Source organism: Pelophylax lessonae (assembly GCF_965119305.1).
Source record: "Pelophylax lessonae genome assembly, chromosome: 3".
In the NCBI taxonomy this organism is placed as follows: domain Eukaryota; kingdom Metazoa; phylum Chordata; class Amphibia; order Anura; family Ranidae; genus Pelophylax; species Pelophylax lessonae.
Window position 1 is genome coordinate 492994100 of NC_138770.1, and position 12628 is coordinate 493006727.

The following is a 12628-nucleotide window of genomic DNA, read 5'->3' on the forward strand; positions in this document are numbered from 1 at the left end:
GAGGTGACATGCACAATTTACGCCATTAGAAAACCTGAGAGTGTTGATTGGTTTTCGCGGTCCTGTATACAGCTAGGCTTCCAAAAAGTCTCACACATGGGGCATCCCCATACTCAGGAGAAGCGGCAGAATGTATTTTGGGGTGTCATTCCACATATACCCATGTCATGTGTGAGAAATTTATCTTTTAGTGACAACGTTGTGTAAAAATAAAACATTTTTATTTTCCCAAAACTTGTGGCAAAATATTCCGTGGACTCACCATGCCTCTCAGCAAACAGCTTGGGTGTTTACTTTCCAAAATGGGGTCATTTGGGGGGGTTTTGTGGTATCTTGACAGTTCAGGGCCTCCTAAACCATTATAGGTAGTGAGAAAATGCAATGAAAAATGCACGCCCTTTGAAATTCTGATGGTGGTGATTTGTTTTCGGGTTCCCGTATACTGCTAGGCTCCCAAAAAGTCTCACATATGTGGTATCCCTGTACTCAGGAGAAGCAGCAGAATATATTTTGGGGTGTAATTACACATATACCCATGGCATGTGTGAGCAACATATCATATTATATCATTTTCAATGACAAATTTTTTTTTTTTTGTCATTTTTCAAACACCTGTGACAAAAAAATTAAATATTCAATGAGCTCAACATGCCTCTCAGAACATTCCCAGGGTTCGTACGGTCATGAAATTCCTGGAAAAGTCATGGGATTTTGACATGACACTTTCCAGGCCTGGGAAAGTTTTGGAAAATGACTGAATCCCACAAAGTTTTTGAAGAGTCATGGGATTGGGAAAGGCACCATTGCTGTGGAGCAGATGCTTAATTATTTTATTGACAGTGACATAGAGCTGCACGATTAAAAGTAAAAAAAATTGCGATCTTGATTCGATCTTGTAAAAGATGATGTTACGCAGAGAATTGTTATCTTTATTCCAAGCAAACAAATTGTGATTCTCATTTCATCCAGAATCGTGCAGCTCTACAGTGACATGACATTTTACATGGTGTAAGCATCTATCTGCATAGGAGCAGGGCCGGCGCTACCTATAGGTATGCGTATAGCAGTCAGAGGCAGCGCCAGGGCTGCTGAACCGCCCCTTCGGTGCTGTGCTCAGTCCCTATCAGTCCAGCGGGGAGGCGGGCAGCTTTACATTGGCTTGTGGAGGAGCAGCCCAGCGCAGAACCACCACTACTGCTAGGTTTGAGGGGCCCAGGAGGTGAGAGCCGTGAGGGCATTTTTTTCTTTAATTTCAGCGTGCAGGTGGATAAAGCGGGCGCCGCATGTCCTGATCCTGAAATTTTGATCTGGCCCGCCGCGGCAGCCACCATCCTTTCCCTTGCAGAGTGATACTCTGATGAAGCAGGTGTGGGATTCCGGCGGCGGGTGCACGTGCATGCATAGTCAGGCAGCAGGACATGGAAGGTACAGTGATTACACATTACAGCCTCAGTACCAACATATACAGTCATGTCATATATAGTACAGCCACAATGTTCCTACTGTATATGGCTGTATATTCTGATACTATGGCTGTACTGTATATACTGATTATATGCAGGGTTCGTACGGTCATGAAAATCCTGGAATTTTGACATGACACTTTCCAGGCCTGGAAAAGTCCTGGAAAATGAGTTGACTTACTAAGTTTTGGAAAAGTCATGGAATTGTGTTTTGCAACTATTTAATTTTGTCTCCGGGCCCCCTGTATTCTGTGGGAGCGGGGGACAGTAAGTGGACTATTTTCTCTGTTTTGGGTTTAGGCGGATTAATCAGCAATATGAATAGACCGTGACAGGCTGGGAACTCTGCGGCGGATTGATCCGCTGAAACCTGAAAATGAGAAATAGTGCACTTACTGTCCCGCTCTCAGGGGCGTACCGGGGGGGGGTGCACTGGGGGGTGTCAGGCCAGTGTCCGTCCGGCCGCCTGCATCTCCGTGTGAAGAAGGCAGCTGCAGCGGCAGGAGAAAGGTCAGTGAGAGTGCCTGAGGAGTCTCGTGTGCTGGATAGGAGGGGGATGGGATGGGACAGCTGCATAGAGATGAATTGAACTTTCATATTCCTCATGCCTCATGTCGCTGAATGCTTGTTACTCCTCCTAGGAAAATGGAAAGTTTAATTCATCTATATGCAGCTGCCCCATCCCCCTCCTATACAACTTCCTTTGCTGGCCCCCCTCAGTGCCCTTTACCCCCCCATTGCTGTTAACCCCCCCCTCAGTGCTGTTAACCCCACCCCCTCAGTGCTATTAACCCCACCCCCTCAATGCTATTAACCCCACCCCCCAGTGCTCTTTACCTCCCCCTGCTCTTAGCCCCCTCCGTGCTCTTAGTCTGGCTCCCCAAGTGCTCTCCACCCCCCTGTGCTCCCTGGCTCCCCCCTCAGTGCTCTCCAGTTCCCCCCCAGACAGTGCTCTCCAATTCCCCCCTCCCCCTGTGCTCTCCATCCCCCTGGTTTTCCCTGCCTGCCCCCCAGTGCTCTCCACCCCCCCTGCGCCTTCCAACCCCCCTGCAATGCTTTCCAAACCCCCCCTTAATTCTCTCTATTCCCCCCCCCCACGAGCCCTTCAGCTCCTCCAGTGCTCTCTGCTTCCCCTGTGCTCTCCGGCCCCCCCTAGTGCTCATAGCATGACATGATCTTCTATCATGTCCGCAGTCCCTGACTATCTCTTGTATCATGTCCACAGTCTCTGACCATCTCCTGTATCATGTCAGCAGTCTCTGACCATCTCTTGTATCATGTCCGCAGTCTCTGGCCATCTCCTGTATCATGTCCGCAGTCTCTGGCCATCTCCTGTATCATGTCCGCAGTCTCTGGCCATCTCCTGTATCATGTCTGCAGTCTCTGACCATCTCTTGTATCATGTCCGCAGTCTCTGACCATCTCTTCTACCATGTCCGCAGTCTCTGACCATCTCTTCTACCATGTCCGCAGCCTTTAACCATCTCCTGTACCATGTCTGCAGCCTTTGACCATCTCCTGTACCATGTATGCAGCCTTTGACCATCTCCTGTACCATGTCTGCAGCCTTTGACCACCTCCTGTATCATGTCCGCAGCCTCTAACCACCTCCTGTACCATGTCCACAGCCTTTGAAAATCTCCTGTACCATGTCCGCATCCTCTGACCACCTCCTGTATCATGTCCGCATCCTCTGACCACCTCCTGTACCATGTCCGCAGCCTCTAACCACCTCCTGTACCATGTCCACAGCCTTTGACCACCTCCTGTATCATGTCCACAGCCTCTAACCACCTACTGTACCATGTCCACAGCCTTTGAAAATCTCCTGTACCATGTCCACAGCCTCTGACCACCTCCTGTACCATGTCCACAGCCTCTAACCATCTCTTCTATCATGTCCGTAATCTCTGACCATCTCTGGTCTTTTATCATGTCTGAAGTCTCTGAGGGGGTCTGGAGAGGAGTCAAAAGTGGGAGTGCTGTCGGGATGGGGATCACAGGAGAAGTCAGACATGTGTGGACTGGGGAGAGGAGACTACAGGATAAAACCAGAGCATGGTGCACCTAAGAGGAGGTCAGTGACAGTGCTGCCCGGCCAGTCTGAGGGGGGGGGTCACTGATGTAAGGGGGCACTGTTATAAAGGTTCCTCCTTATATCAAGACCCCCCCCTCCCTTCCTTAGTGCATTCACTCTGTGGAAAGTGGTCTCTGGTCACCAGAGTCCCCCCTACATCAGAGTTCTCAGCTTTTTCACCCGTGCGCCTGAAGTGACACCCGCTCCCAGCTGTGGCAGTGGTGCTTCCATCTCATCCACTGTAAAACAAGGGACCATTTGAGTCGCGCTGTATCCAGAAACTAAACCCTAACTGCAGAGGTACTGTACACTACAAAGATTGTCATTTATTTTAGTAAAAATATGCTGGGTGTGACATGGATTTTCTTTTTATTTAACATGTATACATAGACATTTCATGAAACTTTAGGTCATAAATATTTACGTGAAGTCATGGAAAAGTCATGGAATTTTATTGGTAAAAATGTGTATGAACCCTGATTCCTTAGGATGTCTACTTTCCAAAAAGTGGTAGTTTGGGGGGGTTTTGTACTGCCCTGCCATTTTAGCACTTCATGAAATGAGATAGGCAGTCAGAAATTAAAGCTGCGTAAATTTCAGTATTTACACCATAGTTTGTAGACGCTATAACTTTTGCGCAAACCAATAAAAATACGGTCATTGAATTTTTTTTTGTCAAAGACATGTAGCTAAATATATTTTGGCCAAAAAAATGACATAAATTGAGTATATTGGATATTTTTTAAAAGACAAAGTTGAAAATGTCATTTTTTTGCAAAATTTTTGCTCTTTTTTTATGAATATCGCAAAAAATAAAAAGCGCAGAGGTGATCAAATACCACCAAAAGAAAGCTCTGTTTGTGGGAAAAAAAGGACGTAAATTTTGTTTGGGTACAGCATTGCATGACCGCACAATTGTCAGTTAAAGTCACGAAGTGCCAAGTTGAAAAAAGCGGTCTGGTCAGGAAGGGGGTAAAATCTTCCGGGGCTTAAGTGGTTAAAGCAGATTGTTCCTATCCTATGCTTTCCCTACAAGCAATCTCTCCAGCCTGGCCCTACAGTAAACTCCTATCTCTCCCTCAGCAGCAGTCGGGAACCTCTCCCTAGTATAGTTATAGCATAGTGACGCGCGGCGCTGTGTGACTCCAGCTTATATAGAGTCTGGGTCACATGCTGCACTGGCCTATCACAGCCATGCCATTAGTAGACATGGCTGTGATGGCTTCTAGGGCACACTAGTTAAACTCTTGCTGATTGGCTGCCTTGCACCTGTTGAAAGCGCGCCATTAAAACCGCGCCAAAACATCAAGTAACGTTACCGAACAACGGACAGTACCCGAACATACAATGAAATGTCCGGGTTCGGGTCCGGGTACTGAATACCCAAAAGTCCGGTACGAACCCGAACAATACAGTCTGGGTTCGCTCAACCCTAATCACAATATTTAATATTTTGTCCTATCTTGAAATACTCCATTAGGTGAATCCCAGCAATTCCAAAGGTGGTTGAAACTTGCTGAGCTAAATTTTTTTAATGCAGATGACTACACAGGATGAAAGTACAATCATAATGTGTTCTTGCGTCCAGCAATAGTGCTACAAATACTGAACAGGTGTGGGCACTCAGTATTACCGGGGTGTCCTCCCAGTCACTGTGCTAATAACCTCAGGGGGTGCATTTTAGTTTGTCAAAGTGGCCATATCAGTTTTATCTAATCCATTATACAATTAAGTTTTATTCTTGGGTCTGGGCAAAATTACTCATGAATTATGTTCTGAGCATACATACAATTCATTACTTTTAAATACTGCTTTTTGTAACTGAATGCTAGCTCCCTGCTGAAATGCTCAGAAGATGGCACCACAAGGAAAAGAGCTGAGACTTGTCCGCTTAAAGTGATATCAAATTCTTTCTTTTTTTTCCTTTTTTTTTTGTTGAACAACAAACATATCATACTAACCTGCTCTGTGTAGTGGTGTTGCAGACAGGAGCCCCGATCCTCCTTTTCTTTGGTCCCTCGCCGGGGCTCTTGGTCTGTTCCCTCCTGCTGAGTGCCCCTATAGCAAGCAGCTTGCAAGGGGGGCACCCAAGCAGGCTCATTCCCGAGCTGCGGCTCTGAGTCTCTATTCATACACAGAGCCGCTGCTCGGCCATGCCATCTCTCTCTCCTCATTGGCTCACTGGCTCCCTCTGCTGTCTCAGCCAATGAGGAGGGAGAGTCCTCGGAAAGCCGAGGCTTTCATTCACATCGTTCAGATGGGGCTCAGGTAAGTATTAGGGGCCACTGGGGTGGAGGGGGGGTACTGCTGCACAGAGGTTTTTTACCTGAATGTATGAAGGTAAAAAAAACCTTGAGCCTTTAGAAACCACTTTAAAGGATGAAAATGCCTTTTGCCCAACTAACCCACCCACCAACCATTTAATGAATAGAACCAGAGACATCTGTTATTAAATTAACCCCAGTTTGATGTGCCCAATAGGCCTACAATCCGAGTATTGCAAGCTTTTATATCCAGTGCCCCTGTACACTTTTATGCATGTGTGCCTGATGGCTTTGGAGTTAAATGGGATTATTTAAATGGGATTATTAGTTATAAGAAAAAAGAGGCCTCATTTAACTTTCTGTTAGTCACCAATGTGAACAGGGGCAATGGCAATATTTGGGCTCACAATGCTGTCTGACTGTGGGGTTGCTGGGCAGACTGAACTGGGGAAAAGTCTGCATTTGAGATTGTACGATCGGCTTATGCCATTGTGTTCTGATTTATTTTTATGCACACCCATTTAGGAACTGACCCAAAAAAAAATGTCTGGCATAATGTTTTTCATGAAGTTTTTTTATGTTTGTCTTCCTTTATAGCAAATATCAAGTCGGCAGAGGAAAATTCTAGAAGAAGCCCATGAATTGAGTGAAGATCACCAAAAGAAATATTTAGCTAAACTCAGGTCAATTAATCCACCTTGTGTGCCTTTTTGCGGTAAGTATTGTTTGATGTTTAATTTCAAAATAACCTATGTGATGGATTGATAAATAGTCATCAACCTCCCTTATAAAGACCACAATGACAGACGCCAATAACACACCCTTAAATAATATCAATATGTTTATCATAAAAAAATAGACATTTAACCCTTTCGCTGCCTGGTCCATACATTGTTTACAAACATTAGGAGTGTGTGTATATCTGACAAGCTGACTTCTGGCTGTCAGAAGCAGTCCTGCGCCTCCTCAGCCACACGATTGTTTCTACTCACGTAAGTGCGCACGTTGGGGCACCTATACATGAAAATGTTAGTTGCGATACACATGTTACATATCATTATGCACAACGGAGTGGGAACAATATTTTTTGTAGCAAACCTCCTCCATTACGCTAAACTGATGACCTGTAGGGGGCTTTTAAAGTGTTGCCTATGAAAGCTATAGGGTACTGAAGTGTGTCGCTTTTTCACGGGCACATGCAAATTTAAGGTTTGACATGTTGGGTTTCTGTTTACTTGGTGCAACCACATTTTTTATATTTGACCAAAAAAATGGGTGATTTTTGTGTTTATGTGCCATAACTTGTGTAGTTTTTTGCTGAAATTTTGCGTGTTCTACACCTTTTTGGTGGTTTTTGTAATCTTTAGACCTACAATTATTTTTTAACAGCTTCTCACCTGGCCACGTACCCATCATTTAGAATGTGGGCGCGGTCTCTCTCGTGATGGCCGTGTCCCTTGGAAACAGCACATCACATCACAGATCAGGATATGGGCTTTTTGTTTGGCCCTCCCGATCATGTGATGGCTTTGTCCAATCACAGCCCTGACACTCATGTAAACAGAGGCACATGCCTCTGTATCGTCTTTCCTCCTGAGCTCAGTAAGTGGGGGGGGGGGGGGTCGCTACAGTCTGTCAATGAAACCTGTGTAGATGAAGATTTTACTGGTCAGCTACACAAAGATGGCAGTCATGCCACATCAGTGCACCAAGCACCATCTGTCCCTGTCTGCATTGTACATCAACATCTGTTGTAGTGTCCCATCAACATCTGTCACAGTGTACAGTGCACAAAAACATCTGGTTCAGTGTACCAAATAATACAATTTTTTAAAGAAACTTTAAAAAAAAAAATGTAACGCACCCCATCCCCCTGTGCTTGCGTGTAAAGTCAAACGAACGCATTGGTCACATACGCATAAGTAAACGCCGATCGCACCACATGCATTACAGGTATTACCATGTACTTCAGAGTGTAAGCAATAATTCTAGCACCAGACCTCCTTTGTAACTCTAAATTGGTAACCTGTAAAGGCTTATGGAGATTTTTAAATACTGTAGTTTGGTGCCATTCCACAATCGTTCGCAACAAGCGTGACATGTTTAATATCTATTTGCTCGGCGCAACACCATATTTTATATTTTACAAAAAACTGGGTAATATACTGTGTTTGTGTGCATAAAAAAATAAAGTTTATTTTGTCCAAATAATTGCGTTAAAAAAACCGCGCTGCAAATACCGTATAACCTAAAATATTACAAAACCCAACATTTAATTCTTTAGGGCCTCTGCTAAAAAATATATAATGTTTGCAAGTATGCCTATGCCGCATGAGAAATAACTTGTTAAAATGACATTTTTGTGAAAGAAAAAAAAAAACGGATTTTATTTTCTTAAATAGTCTTGGGAAAAAATTATAACTTCAAAAAACTTGCCATGCCTAGTGCTAAATACATTGTACTGTTTGCTTTCCATAAAGGGGTCATTTGGGGATATTTGTACTGTCCTAGCATGTTAGGACCTCAAGAAATAAGATCATCGGTACATCAGGTGTGATCAATTTTTAAGCCCATAGCTTGTAGACTTTATAACTTTAACAAAGATCAAATAATGTACACTGATTTGGGTATTTTTACCAAAAAAATGCAGCAGTATAAATTTTAGTCAACATGTATGAAGAAAAATTACTTATTTGCATAATGTTTATAACAGAAACTAAGGAAAACTTTTTTTCAAAAATGGTGGTCTTTTTTTTTTTTTATTTATAGTGTAAAAATTAAAAACCCAGTGCTGATTAAATACCATCAAAAGAAAGCTCTATTCGTGTGAAAAAATAAAAATGTAATATGGGTACAGTGTTGCATGTCCCCGCAACTGTCATTTGAAGTGCGAGAGCACGTAAACCTGAAAATTGGCCTGGGCAGGAAGGGGTGAAAGTTTCCAGTATTGAGATGGGTAAACGTGTTGTGTGCGTTAAACGTTCGAGAATATTATTCTTAATGAATATAACGAGTTCTTTTTAATCGATTAATTTCTTTTTAACAGCATATACCAATCTTAGTGAATACCGACTACAGTAGGGAATATATAAGTATATTTATTCACAAGACATATTCAAAACAGTTAGACCTGAGGTGACACAGAAAGATAACTTTTTACATAAAATACAAACTTAAACGATAAATGCAAACTTAAACGATAAATGCAATGTGATATGTAACTCAATGATAATAGTAAAAGAAAGCAGGGTTACCTTTTCCCAGGTATCGTAGAAACCATAGACAAATGTTCTATATAATCAGACCAAAATTGTCTGCGAATTGCGCAGTCAATAGTCACTCCGCTGCAGTTGGAGTGAGAATAGGCTATGAAAAATGGGAGACTAAATCGCTAATATTGCGCTAAAATTGGTACTAATAAAAACGTAGAAAAAAAAATCAGTTTTAGAAAAAAAAATCAGTTTTAGAAAAAAAAATCTAACATGGTTAATATGGCTGGGACTGTAATCTAGTTACCCTTAAGCATGAAATTTAACAAGTACAAGGAAGGAAAGAAGCAATGGTAAATAATAATCGGATAAACAGCAATGTATATTTACCACTTTTAAAATGCCTGCTAGCTTAAAATGGTCATTACCAGAGTCCTTAAGATGGCTGCCTTTCCCAAAATGGTGGCCGGTTAGGGAGAAGTTTCATCTGGCGCCCTTCAGAGTTTCAGGTAAGGGATGGAGCAAGATGGAGTATGTATAGGTGAGTATGAGTATGGATGTAGTAGCGTGTGTGTTGAAGTCTATTGAAGTGTTGTTTCATTGTGTGTGTCTCATCTCACATCTGGGTTCCTTTTTATTTTGTGTTGAACAAAAGGGCCATAAAAATTACAACAAGCAGAACCCAGAAGGAGGAACTTTATCCCCATTGGTTGGGATTACTTACCGATTAACTGGTGAGGTCATTGGGCGACACCTCTATTAGTCATCCAGTATATTGGATATTAGATTTATATGATAAGTTCTTCATTTAATAATAATCATAAAAACAATATGAGAATCTGTCCATATTCTCATGGTACATGCGTGGCCATCTGATATTTCCGTCATGTATATATGTAAGGATTGGACCTGGTAACACCGTTTAATAAGGATATATTATTTATACGATATATATTGATTAGAAATGACTGATTTACCCAGATACTATATATCTTACATTTAGTAGCAGTAAAAATCATGTGGATACATACATAGTTATAAGTATGTTGCTACATGGCAACTGGTAGATATAAACTTTTCTATATCTGGGTTATTTTTAATCAGAATATTATATATTAGGGGATTCTAATGTTGGTAAACAATAAAATGATTTGGGATATATTCTGACCATTCTACACAACTATCTAATAGATATACTGTAATTTCAAAATAGAAGATTATCCATATAACCATTTTCTCTACCTTCCCTCTTGGTATATGATAGACTCTGGAAGTTGTAGGGACTTATGATTATATTCTCACATATTTTTAAAATGTCTGTTTAATGTGTATTGGTGACGAGCAAAAAGAAACAAAAACGTTTTCTCTCTATTGATGGCTCTCAGTATTTGACTTTCCCAGAATGGAAACAATAGTCACCCATTAAACTGCTTTCTGTTGTCTTTGTGACCTGTTCCTCTTCCCGGATGTAATTGGATAATCCAGGTTATTGCTTTCTCTTTGAGGTCCGTTGTATGTAAACCTTCCCCCCAAGTGTTTTGCGTGCGTTTCTAGCAAGGTTACTTTGCGGTACAACCAAGGAAACTTTGTGGTGTATAAATGTGCTTTTACTATGCAAAAACAATCTGTACATACAAAACTATTACAATATTTAGGAGCATAATACAAGACTAGCAGATACAGATAAAGATAAAGCAAATATACTTAGCTAAAAGAAGTTTGCAGCCATGGAGTCCCGTTTGCTTTTGCACATGGCACAGAGAAAAGTCAGTAGTCATCGTTTCATGGATGTTTTGTTTGAGACTGACTTCTTGCAGCTTTGAGCAGTCATTTAGACTTGTGATTAAGGAATATACCATCCCCCCAAACCAACAGCATTTGTCCTGAGGACAAAAGGGCTGTTTATCCATTGTACAGTGACTTTGAAAGGGGGGGGGGGGTTAGGCTTGGCCAAACTTCCTTCCAAATTTTTACAAAAGAAAGGTATCATTTAGTGAGCCACTGTTAAATATGCAATTTCCACAACACTCCACCCCTTGGCTCACAAATGACATAATGCCTCCAACTTTACATAAAGACATCTAATAATTCTCCCACACCCTGGTTTATCTTAAATTAAACACAATGGGGGAACTAACTAAAATACAACCCCCTCCTATAACTATGAAGGTATTTCAGTCTTTGGCTAAGAGTTCATTAGAAAAGTCCAATCTAACGTTCTTTAGAAAACAAGTCCAGGCTTGTAATACATCAAAAGGCCTTGCTCTCCATAGCTCTTGCGGTCTTCCATCATTCTGTCCATCATGTAACCACTTTCTCTGGTCTTTCTATGGATCAAATCGGAGACAGCCTGTGGAGTGGAAAACAAAGCGGATTATCTGTTCCTTCTAATAATACATATACAGTAGATCCCGGCCCTTCAGCTACAATCTCTCCTCTAACTAGCTTCTTGCCTGGATCTCTGACCAACACTTTGCCACCTGCCTGTATCCTCTTCTGACCCTCCCAAAGAACATCAATAGGGAGGAGAGGAAATATACTGATATTTCCTAGAAGATCACTGCTGTTTATTTTGGAAGGTTTGATATAATAGAGCCTCAGTTTCCACTCTTGCTGGGAAGTATCCACTAACCAATCAGAGTCCCAGCCACTGTCCTGAAGCTCATCTGCCAATGCAAATATAACTTCAAACCTTCCTGCCAGATTCCCTCTCATTCCTAGATAGGCTTCAGCTTCAGATACGTCACTCTTGGTTTCTTTACTGGGAATACCGGAGATGAGAATGGACTTACAGCAGGTCTAAGGATCCCTACTCTTAACAGTTCATGAATAGTCTCCCCAATTTCTTTGTGGCCTCCAGGAAGTCTGTATTGCTTGAGACAGACTGGCTTCTCTGGTGGAGGAATAAAGACAGGGGTCCATTTTGCATGACCTCTGACCACAGCCTTCACCGCCCTGTCCAGATACGTTTTATCAGGATACCCGAATGTGAATGTACCTTGTTCAGTCTGAATAGACTGACCTTGAAGTACATCCATCCCAAGAATATTTTCAGGTAACTCTGATACCAAAACATTTGTCCAAAATCCTGGTCCCTTGCCAATAGCCAATTTCACCCGTGTCCTAACTGCTGGTGTGGTTTGCCCTCCCAAACCTTCTACATAAATCACTTCTCCTTTGTGATGGGAAGGATCTCCTTGCAAAAGTGTAACTTCAGCTCCAGTATCCACTAAAGCCATGACATGTGTAGGAGGAGACGACTTCCCCCACCATACAGTGACAGGTGCATATGGGCGTCGGTCTCCTGCTGTCACTGTTCTTATTGCTATAACAGGAGACCCACCTTCCCTTCATAAAGAATAAGGAACCTCCCAATCCCCTTTTCTCATTCTCTCTAACTCCTCCCCAGGATAAAGAGATTTGGGTTTGGGTTCATGTTCAGTTTTGGGAATGGGTTTGGGACTAACAGGAGGGGTCTGTTCTGTTGTCTCTAAATCTAGGCTGATGTTATCTTCACTAGGAGTAGTGTTTCTAACCCTGACAGTTTTCCCCACAAAATGTTTCCACAGCTTCAAAATTTCTGCAGTAGAGATGCCATCTATCTCACTTTTAGGT

The 12628-nt window shown here is 42.3% G+C and overlaps 1 protein-coding gene across 1 annotated transcript in view; it reads left to right on the forward strand.

Moving 5' to 3' along the window:
- SOS1 (SOS Ras/Rac guanine nucleotide exchange factor 1) overlaps positions 1-12628 on the forward strand; it is a 628878-nt gene that overhangs the window by 464483 nt on the left and 151767 nt on the right. Inside the window, exon 17 of the mRNA XM_082249445.1 lies at positions 6402-6519. Within this exon, the coding sequence (XP_082105571.1) occupies positions 6402-6519 (118 nt within the window). The remainder of the gene's footprint in view (positions 1-6401; positions 6520-12628) is intronic.